The 24,819-nt window shown below is 44.4% G+C and overlaps 1 protein-coding gene across 1 annotated transcript in view; it reads right to left on the reverse strand.

Moving 5' to 3' along the window:
• Nucleotides 1–6,091: 6,091 nt before the first annotated feature.
• The window catches only part of Psmd11 (proteasome (prosome, macropain) 26S subunit, non-ATPase, 11), a 38,835-nt gene continuing 20,107 nt past the window's right edge, over nucleotides 6,092–24,819 (reverse strand). The window contains exons 6-14 of the mRNA XM_013016525.1: nucleotides 21,496–21,690; nucleotides 14,902–15,046; nucleotides 13,869–13,929; nucleotides 11,634–11,696; nucleotides 7,678–7,803; nucleotides 7,194–7,229; nucleotides 6,896–6,947; nucleotides 6,482–6,624; nucleotides 6,092–6,361 (exon numbers count right to left, since the gene is read on the reverse strand). Coding sequence (XP_012871979.1) covers nucleotides 6,482–6,624; nucleotides 6,896–6,947; nucleotides 7,194–7,229; nucleotides 7,678–7,803; nucleotides 11,634–11,696; nucleotides 13,869–13,929; nucleotides 14,902–15,046; nucleotides 21,496–21,690 — 821 coding nt within the window. The 3' untranslated portion in view covers nucleotides 6,092–6,361. The remainder of the gene's footprint in view (nucleotides 6,362–6,481; nucleotides 6,625–6,895; nucleotides 6,948–7,193; nucleotides 7,230–7,677; nucleotides 7,804–11,633; nucleotides 11,697–13,868; nucleotides 13,930–14,901; nucleotides 15,047–21,495; nucleotides 21,691–24,819) is intronic.

Genomic DNA, 24,819 nt, shown 5'->3' on the forward strand with positions numbered 1-24,819 from the left:
CGCTCGGGGCCGTCGCCCGCCCCGCCGGAGAGAACGTCGGCGAGGCGGCTGGGGGTCGACGCCCCAACACCAGCCCGGAAAGGAGGGCGGCCCGGGGCTCCCTCACACCCCTGGGGCCGGCGGGTCGGCCCTGAACCGGTGCGACCTTGAAGGCTTCCCTGGCCAACACTCAAAGCAGCTGCGCTTCCCCGCAGCCCCCCGCCCTCAGGATCAAACACTGCCCCTCTTAAGGACGTGCAGTTGGAAAACGTAAGGCTGGTGAAATTACTATGTAAAATCCGGTGTACAAGCCATGTCGGATTCTGGTTAGAGTCGTTGCGTGTTCGGACACGAATCCAGCCGGATCCTTTGCAAAGGCCTCTGCTCCAGTATTTAGTTCGTTTTGGCATGATTCTGGAGATCAGTTCGAACCTAACCCAAACACGGGACAAGCAGCAAACCGAACCTTAATCCAGATGACCATTTTCGAACCAAAAGACTGGCCACGCCAATCCACTGGAATGTCCAGTTGCTCCAATCTGGCCAGGGGGACAGGAAAGGAGTCTGATGTCATTCAGGACTGCCACCAAGTCAGAAAATGCTAGTCTGTGTACACCAGAGATTTCTGGCAGCAGTGACAACAGAAAGCTTTTAGAGACCTTCCTGACCACGGTGGAAAGTGCACTGCTCTGTTACCAAAGGGCTCTCTCCCATCAACAACCACAGGGCTGGCAAGGTCCTTCAGAGGGAGGCCAGGCAGTGACCCGTTTAGCTCAATGTGCCCCTGCCTCAGATGTCCCTCACAGTACAGCTTTAATTCGTAAACATAGCACTTTACACCAGATAATCTGTAAAGAGAATAGGTCTGTGTAGCTCACGGTTCTGGAGGTCCAAGATCTGGTGGCAGAGTATGCCTTCAGGCTTCAACTCAGGGTGGAAGATCCAGAGTAAACAAGAAGTCTGAGGCCAGGTGCCCACCCACTCATAACTACCCACCCAGGTGGGGAACACATTAAACCATGAGGGTGGGGCCTTTCGTGACCTAATACTTAAAGGTCCCACCCCCTCTCGGCCCTGTGAGGGCCCAAGTGGTAGGAGGCCAACTATCAGCCACCATACCTCTTCTTCAAATGGAGTTTCCTCACTCTTTCTTTCCCACAAAGGAGCAGGAAGTCATTTCAGGGTCCTTCAGGCAGAGCTGAAAGCCAACCTGTTCCTCCAGCCCCCTAATGGAGCAGTCCAGCTCCTTTAATTGGCCTGATAAGTCACACATTGTCTTATGTATGCCTTCCAAGTCTAGTGCTAAGCAAAGGTTAAATGTTTCCCATTTCCTATATTGCACATAAATTCCCAAGTTTTATAATCCACTCCTTTTAAAACAAAAAACAAAAAACAAAAAACCTAGGGGCTGGGAATGTGGCTCAGTGGTAAAGCGCTTGCCTTGCATGCCTGAGGCCTGGGTTCGATTCCTCAGCACCACATAAGCAAAAAGGAAAAAAAGCCAGAAGTGGCGCTGTGGCTCAAGTGGTAGAGCGCTAGCCTTGAGCTGAAGAGCTGAGGGACAGTGCCCAGGCACAGAGGTCAGGCCCCACTACCGGACCCCCCCCCCAAAAAAAAACACCTAAGCCTGTGGCACTCCAGTGGCTCCCACCTGTAAATCCTATCTACTCAAGAAGCTGAGATCTAGGATCACAGTTCAAAGCCAGCCCGTGAGACTCTTATCTCCAATAAACCACCACAAAGCAGGAAGTGACACTGTGGTTCAAGAGGTAGAGTGCTCACCCTGAGCTGAAGAACCAAGGGACAATGCCCAAGCCGAGTTCAAGCCCTACAACTGACAAAGAAAAAAGAGGCTGAGATCTGAGGATCAAAGTTTGAAGCCAGCCCTAGCAGGGGCAGGAAAGTCCCTGAAACTCTTGTCTCCAATCAACTACTCAGAAAAAGCCTGTAGCAGCACTATGCCTCAAGTGGTAGAATGCTAGCCTTGAGCAAAAGCGCCTAGGCTCTGAGTTCAAGCCTCAAGACTGACCAAAAACAAACACAAGACCAAAACAAAAACCCCCAAGCCTGCTCTATTACTAGCAACTGAATTTCTTTTTTTGTTTTGTTTTTTCTGTACCAGTCCTGGAGCTTAAACTCAGGGCCTAGGTGTTGTTCCTGAGCTTTTTTGCTCAAGGCTAGCACACTACCACTTGAGCCAGTTCCACTAATGGCTTTTTGTTGGTTAAATGGACTTCCCACCCCAGGCTGGCTTTGAACCATAATCCTCAAATCTCAACCTCTTCAGTAGGACTGCAGATGTGACCCACTAGCACCTGGCTTGGTCACTAAATGTCTACTCTATTACACTTTGTTGTGGACAGTGGGTTCCATTTCACGATTCCCAACCCAAGGCAGCACAGCACATGTTTGCATGGGCCTTTCCCAGCCCATCTCTTCTTGCTTTGTCCTTACCACCTTCAAAATTAGCTCTCAATTTGGGGGGGGCTGGTGGTTCATGCCTATAATCAGCTATTCATGAGGCTGAGATCTGAGGATCACAGTTCAAAGCCAACCAGGGCAGGAAAGATGTGAGTCTCAAAGTGGTAGAGCACTAGCCTTGAGCAAAAGAGCTCTGAGACAGCATCCAGGCCCCATGACTGACCAAAAAAAACAAAAACAACCTTAACCGGTGACTCATGCCTAAATCCTAGCTACTCAGGTGGCTGAAATTTGAGGATCACAGGGAACCAATTTGGACAAAAAAGTCCATGAGAGGGGCTGGGAAGGTGGCTCAGAGGTAGAGCGCTTGCCTTGCATGCTCGAGGCCCTGGGTTCGATTCCTCAGCACCACATAAGCAAAAAGCCAGAAGTGGCGCTGTGGCTCAAGTGGTAGAGCGCTAGCCTTGAACTGAAGCGCTGAGGGACAACGCCCAGGCCCAGAGTTCAAGCCTCATGACCAACCAAAAAAAAAAAAAAAAAGAGTGAGAAGGGACTGCTGGCCTTTTATTGCTGAGAGAGGAGGTAGTGAAGGAACTGTACAAGAACACACTTGCTAAGCCTGGCTAAGGGCATCCATAGCTCTGCCGCACACACTCACCACTACCTCTGTATTCCCGTAACTGCTCCAACTGTCAAGCAAAGGGCAACAATCTGTCAAAAACGGAAGAAGCCAGAAGCCAGATCCAGCTAAATGATGCAGGCTGTTTTCTTCCCCACTCTCTTCATCAGCTTTAGGGAAGGTGTCCAATCCCACCCCATCAACTTCTGCTATAGCCCATCTCCAGCTGTCTCAAGGACCAGCATGCTAGTCAGCTGCCTTGATGGGCTCAGATGCTCCTGCAAAAATCTCCCACTCTGCATACCCCACTTCCCATGCTACGCTGAGGCAGGAAGGCCAAAGCAGCAACCAGTTCCAGCTTCTAGAAAGGGTTCCAAATACAGCCATGCTGAGCCTTTGTTCTTCTAGGGAACAGAGCAGCATCTAGTGGCCCATCTGGGTAGCACAGATTACATAACTCCAGCACACAGCAGGGCATCAGAGCACCAAAGCAAGCCCTGGCACCATGAAGATTAGTACCTAAAGAAGACCCTCAGAGAACCAGTTCATGCATGGCCAACTGGCTCAGTGATGCCTAGACTAGCTCTTTGAAGAGATACAATGGCACAACTGCTGTTGTAATGGGATATTCCCAAACAACAACATTAAAATGGTAAAAGGGAACCAGCCACTGGTGGCTCACACGAGTAATCCTAGCTACTCAGGAGGCATGAGATCTGAAGATCGCAGTTTGAAGCCAGCCTGGATAAGAAAATTCCATGAAAGTCTTATCTCCAATGAATCACCAAAAAGCTGGAAGTGGAGCTGTGGCTCAAGTGGTGGAGTGCTAGCCTTCAGCACTTAGCCTTGAGCAAAATGGCTCCAGGATAGCACCCAAGCCCCCGAGTTCAAGCCCAAGAACCAGCACCCAAATAAAAGTGAAAGGAAAGAAATTTCATATTTTATTTAAATTCAACTCAATATACCCCACATATTTCAACATATATAAAAATTAAGATATTTTACACCTTCTTTCATGCTAAACCTGCAAAGCCTGGTTTGTGAGTATGCTTAAAGCACGTGTGAACCAGTCACACAGGGCCTGCCAGCCGCGTGTGATGAGGGACAATGAGGTCTAGCTGAAGCTATCAGACAGACAAGGGCAGAGAAAAGAACTGATTACTGTTTGGCCCCTCAAGCTTGTCCTAAATGTAGGAAATCCTCTCCCCTCCACTCCAGCTCCAGGACACTATGAAGTTTGTTTTGTTTTTTTAATCCTTTGTAAAAGTAAAACTTCTGCAAGTAAAATTATATACAGAAACACAAGGCTAAAACTGAGTAGCAGAATTGCTTAAACTAAAGAGAGGTTTGGCAGGCCCCCAAAACACCCTCAGAAGACACATTCCTGGGGTCTGAGAGCAGCAGATTTGAAGATTCCAAAATGAGACCAAACTAAACACAGCTGACTTGTCAGGAAGTGCAAATGTCTTCATCTGGCCCTCACATCACAACAACCTACCATAGGAACACCTTCCTCATTGCACAGCTGAGGAAGCTGACTTGTAGGATCACCACCCAAATCCACAGATCCTAACTGGCCCACACAGCACTGAAAAAAGACACCTTCCAGACCAAGTTTCCTGCCAAAAGTCCTCCAAATTTGAACTCCAAATTCAGCTACTCCCTTAACACAAATGAGAGCACTTTGGCCCACTGAGAGAGTTTCACATACTGTTGGGCCACAGAGAGCTATTTGAACTTTTTTAGAAACCCTCCAACACTCAAGAAAAGGACACCTTTTGAAAAAAAAATTATTTTTATTGGAACTCATCTGAACATCAGATATACCTGGTGTTGGTTAGCAAGAACCGTTTGTACATTTGATATTGATGGTGCCAAAACCAAAACAGTGACTGGACATGATGGGGAGAGATGTTGAGAACAAAAACCTGATTTTGGAGAGGAAAATTAAAGCCAGTCAGATTCAGAGAAGATGCAAAACTTGGTACAACAAAATCCTTTTACAAAATATAAATTTATTAGGAAAACCTGGAAAGATCATTAGAGAACAGTAAAGAAAGAGAAAAGGAAGCCAGCAGGAAGAAGGCAGAAGGAATGGGAGGAAAAAAAAAGAGAAGACGAAGATGAGAGAAGAAAATAGAGTGGAGCAAAAGTGCAGAAGCTTACCTGCCCAAGTGGCATCAAAGCCTCGCTATGTAATGGCACAGGAAACACAGCATGCTGAAATACAGTGCTCTACCTCCCATCCGTTTGAGTTCTAAGAGGTAAATAAACAAGTTCCCTGGGAGGGGGTGGGGGACAAGAAGTTGCTCAAAACCCCAATGGGGGAGGAGCAAGGGTAGGAGAGGGAAGAACACCCCACAGTCTCATTTCCAATGTTCACTGTTTAAAAAAGGAATAACCCCATCTAACAGCGGGAGAGAAGGAGTGGGAGGGGGAGAGAAGTGGATGAAGACAGCCCGACTCCTCTGAAGGGGAAGAAGAAGGAGGAGATGGTGTCCTGGCTAAGAGGGAAAGAGGGGAGAGAAGAGCAGAAGAGGACAGGAAAGTAGAGAGAAGAGGGGCAGTTAAAACACTGACATCTAATCTAGTTACTATGTTTTAAAAAAAAAGCCACATGCACAGCAGGCCCCCTGGGGGCTGAGGGCCCACACTGCTCTCCGTGTGGCCGTGGTGGACACTAGCTCCTGGCCGTGTCCCTGTTCCTTCACAGGTTGGAGCAGAGCCGTGCAGGTACTGCTGTTGCTGCGGCGGCGATGGCGGCGGCGGCGGCAGGACCTTCGGCTAGTCTGCTGGAACCAATGTCGGGGGGGAGGGTAGACAGGCCAAATGGCAGAGGAAAGAACACCAAAATGCCTCATTTCAAATAAAAAAGAAAACAGCAGTCTATACACAGTTGTTTGTTTTGGTTCAGTACAAACAGAATAAAAAGTCGTTGCCTTTGATGGTCAGCAAACACCCAATTCTGAAGAGGAGGAGAGGTGACACCAGCAGGTAGGGAAGGACCCCAGTGGTTGGCAGGGCTCCTGGCTTTGTGGCCCTCTCCCAGGAGGCAGAGAGCACAGCTTTAGGTAGTGTAAGCCTTTTTTCCTTTTATTTAGAATAATCTTTTTTTTTTCTTTTTCTTTTTTTTTTAAGCAATTTCCCCACTCCCAAGTTGGGCCAGTAAAGATTACATGAAAACTGGCACACCTATCGGCTGGAATACAGATGCACCAAATTAGGGTTTAAAAACTTTCCGAGCGAAAAGTAGAACAAAAAAAAGAAAATCTCCTAGCATTTCCCCCAAGGTTTCACTCTCCCGCCACACACACTCTCCAAAGGACCGCTACAGATCCAACTCTGCAAGAGAAGACAGAGCAGTGTCAATCGGCAAGCCAGGAGGACACCAGGAGGAGGTTTGTAGTCTTGACAGGCAGAAGACAAAGCTGCCGTGCCCTGGGTCCCCGGGCCAGCACTCACCTATGTTAGTTTCTTGGCTTTGTTGTAGAGGGAGTCCACTACTTTACTCATGTTCTGAATTGTTTCCAAAGCAGCTTCATAAGTTTTATCTACTGGGGGTTCATCGAAAATAATCAGGACACCCTCCCCCTGGTCCAAAATCCCTGCAAGAAACACAAGGGCAATCCACACAAAGAAGAAATTAGTCATAAAAAGCAATTATGAAGCTTCCTAGCTGCCTCACTTTCTCCAGAAAAGGGAAACGGACTTTTCTCCCTGTCTCATTAGTACATTTATTTCACTTATCACAAGGAAGGAGGCCAGGATCCCAGATCAAAAGAAACGAAGGTTTATGTTAGGTACACCTGCTTTTAAAGCTATACCTCTCCAACCATCACCACCAGCCCACCTGCCAGTATGACTGTTACTACTCACCATGAAACTTCTTGTCAAGAATCATCTGTGATAATTTCCTTTCCACGTCGGCCTAAAACCAAAACACATGATTAAAGGGACCAGTATCCCTTAGTTAGAGATCACACTGAGACGAAAGCTTCATAGAAAAGGTGTTAGTGCAAATGAATTGGAAACAAAACAGCAATAATGCAACTCCAGCTGAGCTCGCATTCCCCATTCTCTACCAGGAAGCCTGGAAACTTCCTAGTAAGTCTATCAGGAGCAAATGCCACACACACCCTTCCCCCACCACCCAGATGGCCTGAAAACTACTTACCTTGGAGAGTTTGATGAGGCTAGATATGTGTTCAATCTAAAAGGAAAGGCAGAGAGACACTAACACTGAAAGTTTAACTTTTTTAACCTCAAATCAGAGAAGCAGGGAACAGAGTAATTTCTCTCTTGAACCTGATGAATGTTGTTAAAGGTCAGGATTTCCTTGCCCCATGCTGGGATGATGCTCTCCACTTGCCAGGCCATCACTATACACAATACACATTCCTGCCCCACATACCCAATACGGAAAAAGTTTACCGCACGTGCAATGAGTAAAAAGAGAATTCTCAGAACCCAAGCCAAAGGCTTTTTCACAAGCTTCTACCCACTGGCATCGACTCGTTTCCTATTAAAACTAGACCAGGCTTTGGCCTCTTGTCCACCAGACATACCCCTGGAAGTCAATTCCTACTTTGGACAGATATAGAAAGGGAGGTGCCTACAATAAGAAGGCCATGCTAGAAAGAGTCCTTAGGAAGTCTTACCTGCACTCGGGAAAAAGGCTCAATGACTCGAATCAAATTCTGTTCCAGTAAGTTATCATACAACTTGGCCAAGTGTGTGCTGATGATTGGATCATCCCGAAGCTCTGCCCGGTAGTCTGTCAGAGCCTGCCAAAAGAGCCGGTAACAGAAACTGGTACACTTTAAAGTCACATTACACATTAAAGTCTTATCTTCCTGAACAATCTGCTGGTCCTTGTTAACTACATGATTGAATGAAGTTCTAGAAAATTCAAGGAAATAAAAGCCACGACAGAAATTAGAAGAAAAAGACAAGAACTTAAGAGGGATTAGGCATAGCTCAAATGGTAAAGTGCACACACACGCGCGCACACATGCACACACACACACAAAATACCCCAAAAGGTTGAGTCACCATATTTTTGTCATGACAGAAATTAGAAGAAAAAGACAAGAATTTAGGAGGGATTAGGTATGGCTCAAATGGTAAAGTGCCTGTCTAGCAAGCACACTGACACACACACACACACACACACACACTAGTAAGCACACTGACACACTGACACACACACACACTAGCAAGCACACTGACACACACACACACACACACACACACACACACACACACACACACACACCCTCAAAAGCTTGAGCCACCATATTTCTGTCCAAAACGTTCATATCAGGAGGGATGGCTTAGTAGTGAATGCCTGCCTAGCTAGTATGATGCCAAGAATTCAAACCCCAAAAACACCAAAACTCTCATGTCAACAGTTCAAATCATGTAAATGCCAAGAACAGCTCCACTTCTAAGCCAAATTAATTATGCAAGCATTTTTCAGCATGTATTTTCAAGAATCCTGAGGTTACACAATGGGAAATGCTTAACTATACAACTAGCTCTTGGAAAGTTTGGTTAAAAAAATAAAATAAGGGCTGGGAAGGTGGCTCAGTGGTAGAGCGTTTGCCTTGCATGCATGAGGCCCTGAGTTCGATTCCTCAGCACCACATAAGCAGGGAAAAAAAGCTGGAAGTGGCACTGTGGCTCACAAGTGGTAGAGCTGAGGGACAGCACCCAGGCCAGAGTTCAGCCTCACAACTGGACCCCCCCCAAAAAAATAAATAAATAATATAAAATATGGCTCTGATAAAATAAAATACAGAATATTCCAAGTTTGTTTGCTATTAGTGTTACCTGAATTTCTGAACATAGAACTCTTTTCAAAAGAACCATTTAGAATAAGATTATTACACCAAACATCTCAGATTTTGGGATTAAATTACTTAAATTGCTTACACATGTATGTGATGTATTTACCTTCAGTAATGGCTTGAATATCCTAGCCTCACATTAGCTGTAGACTAAGTTATTAAAAGAAGCAGACAGGCCAGGAGAGTGGCTTAGTGGTAGAGTGGCTTAGTGGTAGAGTGGTTGCATGCATGAAGCCCTGGGCTCGATTCCTCAGGACCACATTCACAGAAAAAGCTGGAAATGGTGCAGTGGTTCAAGTGGTGGAGCACTAGCCTTGAGCACAGAGAGGCTCAGGGACAGAGCCCAGACCCTGAGTTCAAGCCCCAGGACTGGCAAAAAAAAAGAAGACGACACTTCAGACCAAGTAGTTGAGTATTCCTGTTACTTCTTATACTTGGAGGCAGGAATAGGCAAGAATGCTTCACAAAGACGGCAAAATCTTGACAACAAATCAGAGACCTAGTCTCAAATCCATTTACACTGTTCTTGATAGATTGTTTGTCTGTTTTGGGTGCCAGTTCTGGGGCTTGAACTGGCCCTGAGTACTGTCCCTCAACCTTTGTGCTCAAAGCTAGTGCTCTACCACTTGACATAGCTCCACTTCTTTTTTGATGGTTAATTACAGATAAAGAGTCTCACAGACTTTCCTGCCCAAGTTGGCTTCCAACTCTGTTCCTCATCTCAGCTTCCTGAGTAGCTAGGATCTAAGTTTCTTTCTTTTTTGTTTTATTTGTTTGTTTGTTTTGTCGTCATGAGGCTTGAACTCTGGGTCTGGGTGCTGTCCCTCAGCTCTTCATCTCAAGGCTAGTGCTCTACCACTTAAGCCACAGCACCACTTCAGGTTTTCTGAGTGGTTTACTGGATATAAGAGTCTCATGGACTTTGCTGCCTGGGCTGGCTTTCAACCACAATCCTCAGATCTCAGCCCCCTGAGTAGCTAGGATTACAGGCATGAGCTACCAGCACCCAGCCAGGATTTAAATTTTGATTTGAAGTTGGTTACTATATTCAGACTAAGAGTTTAGAAAATAGGGCTGGGATGTATGTAGCTCAGTGGCAAAGCGCTTGCCTGGGTTCGATCCCCAGTACCAAAAAAAAAAAGACAAAAAAAAATACAGTTAAAAAAAAAAGAGTTTAGAAAATAATAACCCCTCTGAAGTTTAGAATAGTGTGTCTATCATTTTGAAATTTCCCAAAGCATAAGGCACAGGTGACAAAGAAAATTTAGAACAGTATCACAGGCTGAATGCATACATCAAAACTTTGGTTTTAGGGCTGGGAAGGTGGCTCAGTGGTAGAGCGCTTGCCTTGCATGCATGAGGCCTTGGGTTCGATTCCTCAGCACCACATAAGCAAAAAGGAAAAAAAAAAGCCAGAAGTGGCGCTGTGGCTCAAGTGGTAGTGTGCTAGCCTTGAGCTGAAGAGCTGAGGGACAGCGCCCATGCCCAGAGTTCAGGCCCAAAGATGAGACCCCCCCCAAAAAAACAAACAAACAAACAAAAAAAACTGCCAGGCGCTGGTGGCTCACGCCTGTAATCCTAGCTACTCAGGAGGCTGAGATCTGAGGATCTCCGTTCAAAGCCAGCCCGGGCAGGAGAGACCGTGAGACTCCTATCTCCAATAAACCACCAGAAAACCAGAAGTGGCGCTGTAGCTCAAGTGGTAGAGCGCTCACCTTGAGCTAAAGAGCTGAGGAACAGCGCCCAGGCCCAGAGTTCAAACCCCATGGCCGACGAAAATAAATAAATAAATAAACTTTGGTTTTAGCCAGGTACTGGTGGCTCACGCCTGTAATCCTAACTACTAATCTCGCCTAATCCAAGTGGTAGAGCACTAGCCTTGAGCAAAATAAGCTTAGGGACAGTTTGCAGGCCCTGAATTCAAGCCTCAGAACCAACACCAAGACAAAAGACCTGTTTTGCCAGGTAACAATGATATTTGATGTCTATAATCCTATGCAGGAGAATGAGGTTTGGAGGATTAAGGTTCAAAGCCAATGAACAGAGAAGTCTTAACACTCCATTTTCAATTAACCAGCAAAAAACTGGCTGAAGGCAAGACTCAAATATTAGAGCACCAATCAAACAAGCTGAGTAATACAAGGTCTTAAGTTCAAACCTCAGTACCAGCAAAACAAAACAACCACAGAAATGACTTTTTGAGAGGTGAAGAAATACCTACAGTTGTGCTGAGTGGAATAAGCAGTAGGCCTAGCATCAACTCACTCTGTATTACTGGCTGCATGCTTTACAACATACACGGAATGAAGGTAATAGCTTTATTGTGAAAAAAAAAAAAGATGACAAAGAATTTTTGGGGGGGTCCAGTCATGGGGCTTGAACTCTGGGCCCGGGCGCTGTCCCTCAGCTCTTCAGCTCTTCAGCTCTACCACTTGAGCCACAGTGCCACTTCCGGCTTTTTTCTTTTTGCTTATGTGGTGCTGAGGAATCGAACTCAGGGCCTCAGGCATGCAAGGCGAGCGCTCTACCACTGAGCCATCTTCCCAGCCCGACAAAGAATTTTTTGAACTGCAAAGTATTACATGTACACGATACTTACAAGATCATCTCACAACCTTCGTGTACAAAACTAATGACCTATCTCTTGGGTTTGATATTGTACTGGGTGAAGGATGTATGGGGTTGCCCTACATTATCTTTACTTATTTCAAAACTTAAAAGTCCCTCTCCTCCACCCATTCCCTACCAATCAATACCATACTCACCTTTTCAAAATCTGCCAGCGATCTGTTTTTGCTAGCCTGAGCCACACATTTTAATGCTTCTGTCTAAGAATAAAAAGATAAATCATGAAAGTGATCTATTCAGTGTACTCACATACACCCAAAACCTCCTAACAGTTTGGTATGTCCACACAAAATCTGCTATAAAGAATCCACCCCACCACCATTCTTTTTCAGAGACCTGAGAAGAAATGCAAGTATTGAATATGATTACATGCAAACCAGTTTCTCTTTGAGACACGAAGTGACTTAAATGGAAGATTTCCAAAAAGGCAGACCTTAATATAGCATTCTCCAGAAGGGACAAGCTAAGAGAAAATGGCAGGAGAACTGTGATTTTCTTCCCCTTCCTTCAAGAATCCTTATCTACATACGCACCCAACTATTCCTACCCCAAGACGTACTTATACTTTTTTTTTTTTTTGGAGGGGGGGTCTGGTTGTGGGGCCTAAACTCTGGGCCTAGGCACTGTCCCTCAGCTCTTCAGCTCAAGGCTAGCGCTCTACCACTTGAGCCACAGCGCTACTTCTGGCTCTTTTCTTTTTGCTTATGTGGTGCTGAGGAATCGAACCCAGGGCCTCAGGCATGCAAGGCAAGCGCTCTACCACTGAGCCACCTTCCCAGCCCCAACGTACTTATACTTTAATCAAGATTCATTCTACTAGACCTGATATAAGGCACTGTGAGGTCTATTTTTATTATATTGGAGGCATTAACATTCTATACATTACACTTGAATAGTATAACTCTGAAGTGTTAAGAAGTACATAAGGGCAATATCTAAGCTCATTATAAATAAGACACACAAGCTATCAAATCTCCACTCAGCAAGAAATGTTAACACCCATATTTCTAGATTAGCCTAGCTCCTGCTTAAAACCGGTCATTGAGGTACAAAGGAGGAGGAACTTCTCTGTGTTGGTCTACATACTTAAATAGAGCTGGTATGTAGCAACCCAAGTGGCAGAGTGCTAGCCTTGTGCAAAAAAGCTCAGGGACAGCACATAGACACTGAGTTCAAGCCCAGGACAGACACCAAAAGATTAAAAAAAAAGGCAATTAGGGCCAGCTCTAGAGAAGGAAGAAACCAAAAAGAAATCATCTTTTGTGGCATTCCTACAGAGTTATAGTAGGAAGGCCAATCTGTCAGGTTAGAGACAACAACATGTAAAATTCAGAAAGATCTTTTTTTTTGTCAGTCATGGGGCTTGAACTTAAGAGCCTCGGTGCTGTCCCTGAGTTCTTTGGCTCAAGGATAGTGCTCTACCACTTTGACCCACAGCACCAGTTCCAGTTTCCTGTTGGATAATTGCAGATAAGAGTCTTGAGGACTTTCCTGCCCAGGCTTTGCACCATGATCCTCAGATCTCAACCTCCTGAATAGCTATCATTACAGGTATGAGCCATGAGCACCTAGATTACTTAGCTAGTGTTCATCAAGCAAAAGGGGATAGTACAGACATCTGAGTCATTACCTTCACAACTGCTTTTTCTCACAAGTCATACTCATATACCTACCACAACAAGGACTGTAAATCATCAAGGGTCTCTTTTTGTACCATACTCAAAACTCAAAACATGAATAGAAGTATAGTGAGCTGAGAAAACACTGGAATGGGTCTCAAAATCTATTTTCTGCATCAAGTAATCTAACCTCTCTAAAGCAACTTGTGCATCAGATCTAATTAGGCTCCATACTCAAGAATCAAGATGTGGGTCTGGGAAGGTGGCTCAGTGGTAGAGCGCTTGCCTTGCATGCATGAGGCCCTGGGTTCGATTCCTCAGCACCACATAAGCAAAAAGAAAAAACTCGGAAGTGGCGCTGTGGCTCAAGTGGTAGAGTGCTAGCCTTGAGCGGAAGAGCTGAGGGACAGCACCCAAGCCCAGAGTTCAGGTCCCGCGACCGGACCCAAAAAAAAAAAAGAAGATGGCATATTCTTCACAGGTTAAATTTGCAAGACAGGTTCATGGAAGGTAAATAGATATTCTAGTCAAAGCTAAATGCTGCCAGATTTATACCACAGTTCATTTCTATGCCATCCATAAGAGTGCCAACTGTCTGGGACCAGCATCTAACAGTACAGGAAACACACTGGAAGGGTTCAGGGGAAGAAAGCAGGAAGGGGGAGAAAAGAGTAGAAGGGAGATCTGAAGAGCACTCAAATATGATCTGACAAGTTGGATGCAGAGTAGAACTGCATTTATGGTATTCCATACCTGCCTCCCTGCATAACGAAGTGCAAGCTTTCCGCTCACCAAAGCCTGGACATCTTCTGGGCTAGAAGAAAAGAAATACTTGGTCAATGACTCCAGTTATGATCCTAAGCAAAGGTTTAGGTAAATTTCTTTTTACCAGAATTTCACTGTCAAGGCTGCCCATAGAGAAAATACTTGGTCAATGGCTCCAGTTATGATCCTAAGCAAAGGTTTAGGTAAATTTCTTTTTACCAGAATTTGACTGTGAAGGCTACCCATAGAGAAAATCAGCCCAAATCCAAAACCTATAATTGCAGAAGCGAGGCCTTTTTTTTTTTTCCACTCTAGACCACAACTTAGCAATAAAAAGCAAAAAAACAAAACACTGAAAAGTTAAAAAGGAAACCCAACCAAACCTACCAAAAGCAACAGATCCAATAAGACTTTAAGAACATTCAAGTCAAAAAAAAAAAAAAAGAACATTCAAGTGAAATCCCGGTCTAAAAAATCTTATTAAAACATACCTGGTTTGGGAGCATATCTCAGTTGATAGAATACCTGCCTATCCTGTGTAAGGCTCTGGGTTCAATCCTCAACACTGGGGGTGATGAGGAAAACACAACCCCTAATCCAAAGATTTTAAGAGCCCCAGTCCATCAGATTTCATTTATCCCCAACCGAATTTGAATGAATCAATAGAACTCTTAATAATAAGACCTGTTGTATTTTTTGTCGTGTACTTTCTCCAATATCTTAGTTCTATCCTCCCCACTGTTGGTGGCCCACTTGGCACTGGTCTATCAGCTTTTCCTGACCTGAAGAATGAGCAAATTCTCTAAGAGGGGCTAAGAAAGGAATTTCCAAAATGCATCTCCCAGAATCTGAAAGATTAGCAAATAAAAATGCTCTAGAATTCCTTTGAACCCCCCACTCTAACTCAGCCAGCTCCAACTATAAAACTGGCCAAATTTCTTTCCCAAGCCACCTCTGCCATAGCAGACAGACTTAATCGAAGGACTAGAGCTCATATATTCCAGAGTTAATGTGCACCTACGTGTTGAGCATGATTTTGCACAGCAACATGTACTTCAGAGATGTGATGGCCTTGGGGCTATCGATGGAATCATAGCCCTCAAATGCCTCATAGAAGTATGAGTATGCAGTTTTCCAGTCCTTCTCCTCTGCTGCATGGATAATACCTGGGCATTGAAAAGAAAGTAGTAAGAACCATATAAAATAACAGAACCATAAATGATCAGCGCTGGGAGCTGGGCACCAGTGCCTCATGCCTATAATTCTAACTACCTGGGAAGTTGAATTTAAGAGGATTGTGGCTCAAGGCCAGTCCAGGAAGAAAAAATCAAGAGACTCATCACTACCCAACTAATAGCTGGGAGCAATGATGCATGCCTGGCATCCCAGCTACATAGGAGGCTGAGATTGTAGGACTGTGATTATACCTTAACTCAGACAGGAGTCTAATCAAACTCCATCTCCATAAAGAAGCTGGGTATGGAGGGAAGTAGAGAAGGGAAGGGATAGTAGGAGAAAAACAAAGGAGGGGGTTAAAATGCCCAACAAGAAATGTACTCATTACCTAGTGATGTAACTGTAACCTCTCTGTACAGCCCTATGCTATCATTTCAGCAACAAGAAAAAATACTAAAATAGGTGGATAATAGTTCAGGCATGTATATCCAGGCAGAAGCAAGACCCTATCTCAAAAACAGCCAGCACAACAAAAAAGGACTGGAGGTAGGGCTCAGGAGTAAGAGTACCTGCCTAACAAGCAGAAGACCCTGAGTTCAAGCTCCAAAACTATAAAGGAGGAAAAAAGAAAAAAGATTTAAAAAAAATAAAAAAGATCAGAGCTGAGAAGTACCTTAGAAATCTTCCCCAACTGATGAAGTCAAGTGAGGATAAAGGACCTGCCAAACTCACAGCCAAATAGTAAGTGCTAAGATTAGAACCCTCTCACCTCAATGTTATACTCTAATATTAAATTCCCCAAAGGGTTAAGAGTCTCAAAGTAGATGCTAGAAATAATAACTATTACTATAATCCACAGTATAGCTGGGCATGATACCTAAAGCCTGTAATCCCAATTACTTCAGATGAAAATAAAAGACTGTTTCAATGCCAACACCACAGAAAGAGCAGTTCTCAAGACTCCATCTCAACCAACAGCTGGGTGTAGTGGCACACTGGAACACAAAAGTTAACAGGGTCATAGCCCAGGCCAGCTCTGGAATAAACCAAGACACTACCTTGAAAATAAACAATGCAGCCGGGTGCTGGTGGCTCACGCCTGTAATCCTAGCTACTCAGGGGGCTGAGATCTGAGGATTGCGGTTCAAAGCCAAGCCAGGCAGGAAAGTCCTTGAGAGTCTTATCTCCAATAAACCAGCTCAAGTGGTAGAGTGCTTGCCTTGAGCTGAAGCGTGCCCAGGCCCAGAGTTCAAGCCCCACGACCGACGAAAAAAAAAAAGAAAAGAAACAATGCGGAAAAATGGGTTGGAGGTGTAGTTCAGGGGTAGTAGGGTAGTGCCTGCTTAGCAAGCATAAGGCCTTGAAATACACCAAAAAACAAAACAAAACACCCAAAATGTAGTATAACACCCTTTCCTCATGCTTCTTCCCATAATCCTACTCTTTGCTATCATTGGAGCCATTGGAAAGGGTCATGTTTACCCTTAGACTGCTTGAATGACCTATTTTAATAACAATAAAAAAGTTTTTCTAAGTTTGGCATTTTAATGATGAAGCAACCTTAACATCTTTTATTTTTACTTCAAATACTTAGCATTTATGGATATGCTTCTTTTTCTAGAAATAAACAGTGTACAGATCTCACATAATGCCAAATCCATAAACTTAATGATACATAGCTAAGTAGGGTTCTTTTGGGTTTTTTTTGGTTTATGCCAGTCCTGGGACTTGAACTCAGGGCCTGGGTGCTATCCCTTAATTTCTTTTGCTCAAGGCTACTCTACACCTTGAGCCACAGATCCACTTACAGGGTTTTTTGGTGGTTTATTGGAGATAAGAGTCTCACAGACTTTCCTGCCCAGGCTGGCTCGGAACCTTGATCCTCAGATTTCAGGCACCTGAGTATCTAGGATTATAGGCATGAGCCAATGGCACTTGGCCCAAATAGCATTCTTTTATTTTATTTTATGGCAGTGATGGGACTTGAATTCAAGGCCTAATGCTTTCACGTAGCTTTTATGCTCATGGCTAGCATTCTACCAGTTGAGCTACACCTTCAGTCAGGTACTTTGTTGGATAATTGGAGAAGGGGTCTCAAAGATGTTTCTGCCTGGGCTGGCTTCAAACTGAAATCCTATAGGTCTCAGTCTCCTGAGTAGCTACTACTTAGTATTTCATTAGGATGGTACCATAATTCACCTCACTAATCCTCTCCTGTTTATAGACACTGCATTGCTCCCAATGAGTTAACTCTAAATGAACGTATTACCTGAGATAATATAAAAATGAACATTTCAGCTTGAGAGGCTAAGATTTAGTACATCTGGACTAAACTCTAACTCTGTCCTAGCTCCTTCTCAAATTAGACACATTGTTTCCCAATTTTCTTCACATCAAGGTACACACAGAAAGTACACAGCACATAATAGAACTAAGCTCCTTACCCATGATCCCAAGAAGTCAATATTTAATCCACCTGTAGCAAATTTGTGGTAAGTGGCATGCCAGTTGTGAACTTCTGAACCAATAACCAAGTTAAGCTCTTTTACCCTGCCTTTGCACAAGAGCTCTCACTTTGAGACTAATCAAATCCTTTTGCTCTACTACAGTCCTTAACTAAAGATGCCTGGTGGAAAACGTGCACCTTTCTATAATCAAGAAAAGTTCCTTTGGGCTGGGAAGGTGGCTCAGTGGTAGAGCGCTTGCCTTGCATGCCTGAGGCTCTGGGTTCGATTCCTCAGCACCACATAAGCAAAAAGAAAAAAGCCAAGTGGTAGAGCACTAGCCTTGACCTGAAGAGCTGAGGGACAGCGCCCAGGCCCAGAGTTCAGGCCCCACAACCGGACCCAAAAAAAAAAAAAAAAAAAAGTTCCTTTAAGATCCTACAAACTGCCGGGCGCTGGTGGCTCACGCCTGTAATCCTAGCTACTCAGGAGGCTGAGATCTGAAGATCGCGGTTCAAAGCCAGCCCGGGCAGAAAAGACCGTGAGACTCCTATCTCCAATAAACCACCAGAAAACCGGAAGTGGCGCTGTAGCTCAAGTGGTAGAGCGCTCGCCTTGAGCTGAAGGGAGCTGAGGGACAGCACTCAGGCACAGAGTTCAAGTCCCATGACCGACCAAAAAAAAAAGATCCTACAAACTATCAATGTTGCCCAGCTAAATGAGACATAACTTTATTTTCCCATTTCTCCCAGCGAGGAAAGAATTGGCTACAACCAAAATAACCAGCTAGAAAAGGGTTTAAAAAAAAAAAGTGAGCTGGAATTGGTATAGCAATTAGGAAGTTGAGGCAGAATTTAAAGTCTGAAGTGGTTCTACACTACATTGTGGGACTAGGAACTAAGTTTGTTGGGTGGATAGGTGGTGGGTTCAGCTGGCCCAAAGGCTGAGACAAAACTTTAATGGTTTTTTCAAATGCATTAGTAAATAAGCAATACAGCAGCACTAGGAATATCATGGTTGTTATATGAGGTTTATTTTTTAAAATAAAAACTAGAATGTCAGCTGACTGCCAGTGGCTCACACCTATAATTCTAGCAACTCAGGAGGCTAAGATCTGAGGATAGAGATTTTATTTTTATTATTTTTTTCCCATCCCAGGGCCTGGGCTCTGTTCCTAACTAAGCCTCTCTGTGTTCAAGGCTAGTGCTCTACTACTTGAGCCACAGTGCCACTTTTGGCTTCCGTTTATGTGGTACTGAGGAATCGAACCCAGGGCCTCCTGCATGCTAGGCAAGCACTCTACCACTATGCCACATTCCCAGCTCTGAGGATAGGGAATTTAAGCCAGCCAGGGCAGTAAAGTCCATGAGGCTCTTATCTCTAATAAACTTAAAAAAAAAAAAAAAAAGCTGTAAGTGGAGCTGTGATAGTACCCAGGACCATCTCACACACATGCACATACACTAAACTATCACTCATTCAATCCAAACATTAATGAGAGCCTGCCATGTGCTAAGCATGGAAATAACTACTATACAAAACAGACATGGCAATATCTCCAATAGCACAGAGTTTGGGGGAAAAGATGGTCACTAAAGCAGAAGTAAAGAGATGAGTACCATAATGAGCATAAAAGAAAACATTTTTGGTTACTAAGTTCAAAAGCAAAACAGAAAGCAGAAAGAAAGGTGCTCAAAGGAGACACCTAAGCCAAATGCAGGATACACAGGAACTGGCCGAGGGAAAAGGGTGAATGCAGAATTTTAAGCAAAAAAGATAAAACATACAAAGAAACAGAAGTAGGGCATAACATAGAGCACCCAGAGCATAAAGTCAATTAATGACCAAGAATGAAAACCAGAGATGAAAAGGAAAAGGAAAGGACATACTCCATGTTAAATTATTAACATTTAGATTGGGAAACATGAAAACCATAGGAAATTTTTTACGTATTTTTTTTCATGGTGTTAAGGATTGAACCCAGAGCTAAGCAAAGTAGCTCTTGCTACTTTCTATGTTTAGTGTTGAATAAATTGGGAATTAGACCCACCAGTGGAGAATTTTAAGAGTTACAAGTTTATAGACTTTTGTCTCAAAAAAATGACACTGTGGGGCTGGGAAGGTAGCTCAGTGGTAGAGCACTTGCCTTGCATGCATGAGGCCCTGGGTTCGATTTCTTAGCACCACATAAGCAAAAAGAAAAAAGCCGGAAGTGGCACTGTGGCTCAAGTGGTACAGCGCTAGCCTTGAGTTGGAAAGCTGAGGGACAGCGCCCAGGCTCAGAGTTCAGGCTCCATGACTGGACCCAAAAAAAAAAAAAAAGACACTGGAAGCTAAATGTCAGTGGCTCAGCCTTGTAATCCTACCTACTCAGGAGGCTAAGATCTGAAGAGCACAGTTTAAAGGCAACCTCAGAAGCAAAGGCCTTGAGACTCTTATCTCCAACTAGCCAAAAGGCCAGAAAGAGAGCTGTGGCTAAAGTAATAAAGCACTAGTTTTGAGCACAAAAAAGGTCAGGAATAGCGCTCAGGCCCTGAATTCAGGCCCCAGATCCTTATTTTTAAAAAAATAAAGCTGGGCACAGGTGGCTCATCCCCATAATCCTAGCTACTCAGGAGGCTGAGATCTGAGGATCACGGTTCAAAGCCAGCCTGGGCAGGACAGTCTGTGAGACTCTGATCTCCAATTAACCACCAGAAAACTGGAAATAGTGCTGTGACTCAAGTGGTAGAGAGCTTGCATTGAACTTAAGAGCTGAGGGACAGCACCCAGGCCCAGGGTTCAAGCCCCAGGACCAACCAAAAAAAAAACCCACTGGAGTCAGAGAAAAGAATGGATTAAAAATGTGGTTAAGGACAGTTAAACCAATAAAAACAATTTCCAATGGGCCTTAATTAGAGTGATCTGTACAGACTGATTGATATGAAACTGATCAGCTAGGTAGGAGGAATGACTGAGAGAAGTCAAAATTACTCCCCAAACGAAAACTATCAATATTGTAGTAACTATCAATATATTTTACTGCAGTTAGGGATTTAGCTCAGTGGAAGAGCACTGAGTTTAGTCCTCAATTCTGGGGGGGGAGGGGGGGAAGCTATAAAATATATTTTACCATGTTCTGACAGAATAAAGATGATATATATGAGCTTTCCAGCAATACTTATAAACAATATAAAAATTGATTTTAAAAAAATAAAGAAAGAAATAGCTAGGCACCAGTGGGTCATGCTTCTAATCCTAGCTACTCATGAAAGATGAGATCTGAGGATTACAGTTTGAAGCCAGCTTGGGCAGGGAAGTCCATGAGACTCTTATCTCCAATCAACCACCAAATAAAGCTGGAAGTGGAGCTTGACTCCAGTGGCAGAGGGCTAGCCTTGAACATAAGTTCAGGGACAGCACCCAGACCCCCCTCACTCCCCTCCTCCCCCCAAAAAAAACTTTAAAAAGTCCTCAAAGAGTTAACTGACTTGAATTATGTAATTCTGAAGAGAAATGCTACCATTCTAAAGTGACTAAGAGGTAAATGAAGACAGACTTTTAAGCCTAAGGTAGACCTCTCCAATAGTCAGGTTGCCTATCAAGCACTGATAAGCATATTCTTTTCTTTTTTAGTAAGCGTATTCTAAATATATTTTAGGAAATTAAAAAGAGAAGCTGAAGACAAGCACTTGTAGCTCACTCCTGTAATCCTAGCTACTCAGGATGCTGAGATCTGAGGATGTTCAAAGCCACCCAGGCAAGAAAGAGACTCTATCGCCAATAAACTACCAAAAAGCTGAAGTATAGCCGTGGCTCAAGTGGTAGAATGCTAGCCTTGAGCAAAAGAAGCTTAAGCAGGCCCTGAGTTCAAGCTCCAAGAACCCTTTCACCAGTAAGATAACCACTACAAAAACATCCCAGGAATAATAGTATGAGAATATATATATCATATGCTATATCCTACATATATACGATTCTACATGATGTATGAAAGGAATAGCTATGATAGTTACCTGACTGCATGTCCAAAGTGGCTTGCAATTTAGGGGGGCAGTAGATGGCATTTGCTGTGGTTCGAGCAGAGGTTAAGGCAGCTCGGGCTTTCGGCAGATTACTCAATGCATGGTATGTTTTGCTTTCTAAAAGCTGTACTTCCACCAAAAGGGCTTTGTCGTCCATCTTTTTCAACTCCCGAAGCAGTTGAGAGCCTGAAAAAGACACAGACATCTATGTTAGCCATAGTCTTTTATTGATATATTTATTTTATTTTTAATTTTGGTTAGTCATGGAACCTGAACTCTGGGTCCGGGCGCTTCCCTGAGCTCTTCAGCTCAAGACAAGCACTGTACCACTTGAGCCACAGCACCACTTCCAGTTTTCTGGTGGTTAACTGGAGATAAGAGTCTCATGGACCTTTCTGCAAAGGCTGACTTTCAACCGTGATCCTCAGATCTCAGCCTTAGTAGCCAAGATTACAGGCAGGAGCCACTGGCACCTGGCGTTAGCCATAGTCTTAGTACCGTAATACTATAAAAACCTCATTTGTCCACCCTTAAAACACTCAAGATTATGAAACCTGCCTGAACTCAAAAAAGTTACCTTTAGGGTCCTTGTAAGAAGTAAATATTCTTCTAATATGCTATCTTCCAAAAAAGAATCATATATTTTATTATCTTCAAGTTGTACAATGGGGTTTTGTTTTTTTGGGGTCCGGCTGTGGGGCCTGAACTCTGGGCCTGGGCGCTGTCCCTCAGCTCTTCAGCTCAAGGCTAGCACTCTACCACTTGAGCCACAGCGCCACTTCCGGCTTTTTTCTTTTTGCTTATGTGGTGCTGAGGAATAGAACCCAGGGCCTCTGGCATGCAAGGCATGCACTCTACCACTGAACCACCTTCCCAGCCCCTACAATGGGGTTTTAATTCAACAAGTCAGATTATGAGTACAGAGCAACTTGATCACTGTCACTCCTTCCATTCTCCTCCTCCATCCCTCCTAATCCCATCCATGCTCTTTAAGTTACATGGTTCCATTTTCATATATGTACATTTTGAGTATTCACCTGTCCTTCCTCTCTCCGTTCTTCTGCTCCCTTCCCTTGGACCTTTACCCCCTTCCCCCACTCCTGCCAAATCATGAAATATAAATGTTTAAGCTTTCCTTCTTTCTAAGGACAACACTAGAGCCAAGAACCCTATAAGCACATTCCTAAGATTTCTGCTGAAGGTGTGGATAGTGGTAGAGCACCAGCCTAATAACTGAATCCCCAAGTTCAAACCATAGTACCTTGAAAAAAATAAGATCTTCTTGGCTGAGTGCCAGTGACTCACACACGTGATCTTAGATATTCAGGAGGCTGAGATCTGAGGATTGTGATTTGAAGGCAGCCCAGATCAGAAAAGATTCATCTCCAATTAACCATCAAAAAAACACCTGGAAGTAGAACAGTGGCTCAAGTGGTAAAGTACTACCCATAAGCACAAAAGCTCAAGGACAATGCCCAGACACTGAATTCAAGCCCCATGACCAACCAAAAAAAAAAAAAAAAAGAGGCTTGGAATGTGGCTTAGTGGTAGAGTGCTTGCCTAGCATGCATGAAGCCCTGGGCTCGATTCCTCAGTACCACAAAAGCAGAAAAAGCCAGAAATGGCACTGTGGCTCAAGTGGTAGAGTGCTAGCCTTGAGCAACAATAGCTCAGGTAGCCAGGCCCTGGTGGCTCACTCCTGTAATCCTAGCTACTAGAGAGGCTGAGATCTGAGGATCGTGGGTTAAAGCCAGCCCAGGCAGGAAAGTCCATAAGATTCTTATCACCAATTAACCACCAGAAAACCAGAAGTGATACTGTAGCTCAAGTGGTAGAGCACTAGCCTTGAGCTGAAGAGCTGAGGGACAGCACTGAGGCCAAGTTCAAGCCTCAGGACTGTCAAAAAGAAAGAAAAAGGAAAAGAAAAGAGATTCTTGGGCTGGGAAGATGGCTCAGTGGTAGACCGCTTGCCTTGCATGCATGAGGCCCTGGGTTCGATTCCTCAGCACCATGTAAGCAAAAAGAAAAAAGCCGGAAGTGGCGCTGTGGCTCAAGTGGTAGAACGCTAGCCTTGAGCTGAAAAGCTGAGGGACAGCGCCCAGGCCCTGAATTCAGGCCCCACAACCGGACCCAGAAAGAAAAGAGATTCTTCTAAAATCGGGCAGGCGGGGGGGGGGGGGTGTTGCGCACATGTGCATACCAGTACTGAGGCTAGAAGTCAGGATCTGGGTACTGTCCCTTAGTTTGTTTGTAATCCCCATGTGTCCTGGCACTTGGGGATAGAACCGGTGAACAAGAAGTTGCTAGCACCAAAGACATGACCCCAAGAAGGCTCAAGCCTTTTCCTTCTACACACCCAGTCCCTGCCAAGAAATGAAGGACTGTTCCTTAGTTTTTTCATTCAAAGATACCACTATACACTTGAACCACAACTCCAGTTCTGACTTTTTGGTGATTAGAGATAAGAATCTCACAAAGGGCCAAGTGCTGATGGCTCATGCCTATAATCCTAGCTACTCAAAACCATTCTAGATAGGAACCTGACCTTACTCTCTCCCTGTCTAGCAAACACAAGACTATAATAGAAACACTAAAGCCAGGCATGGTGGTATGTATTTATACCTATATTCCCAGCGCTCTGCAGATGAAGGTAGAAAGAATATAAATTTGAAGCCACCTGGACTAGATGTAAACAAGATCTTGTGTCAAAAAAAGTGAATAAGGCCGGGCACTGGTGGCTCACGCCTGTAATCCTAGCTACTCAGGAGGCTGAGATCTGAGGATCGAGGTTCAAAGCCAGCCCGGGCAGGAGAGACCGTGAGACTCCTATCTCCAATAAACCACCAGAAAACCGGAAGTGGCGCTGTAGCTCAAGTGGTAGAGCGCTTGCCTTGAGCTGAAGAGCTGAGGGACAGCGCCCAGGCCCAGAGTTCAAGTCCCACGACCGACCAAAAAAAAAAAAAAGTGAATAAGCTATGTGCCACTGGATCACACCTGTAATCCTAGGCTGCTCAGGAGGCTGACATCTGAGAATCGAGGTTCAAAGCCATCGTAGGCAGAAAAGTCCCCAGGAGACTCTAATGTCCAATTAATCACTCATAAAACAGAAGTAGGACTGTGGCTCAAACTGGGTGAGCACTAGCTTTGAGAGAGCTCAAGGACAGCATCCAGGCCCTGAGGTAAAGCTCCACAACAGACAAAAAAATAACAATAAAGAAATATTTAGAGGGCTGGGAAGGTGGCTCAGTGGTAGAGTGCTTGCCTTGCATGCATGAGGCCCTGGGTTCGATTCCCCAACACCACATAAGCAAAAAA

This window comes from Dipodomys ordii, unplaced genomic scaffold (assembly GCF_000151885.1).
Source record: "Dipodomys ordii isolate 6190 unplaced genomic scaffold, Dord_2.0 Scaffold31, whole genome shotgun sequence".
NCBI classification, from domain to species: Eukaryota; Metazoa; Chordata; class Mammalia; order Rodentia; family Heteromyidae; genus Dipodomys; species Dipodomys ordii.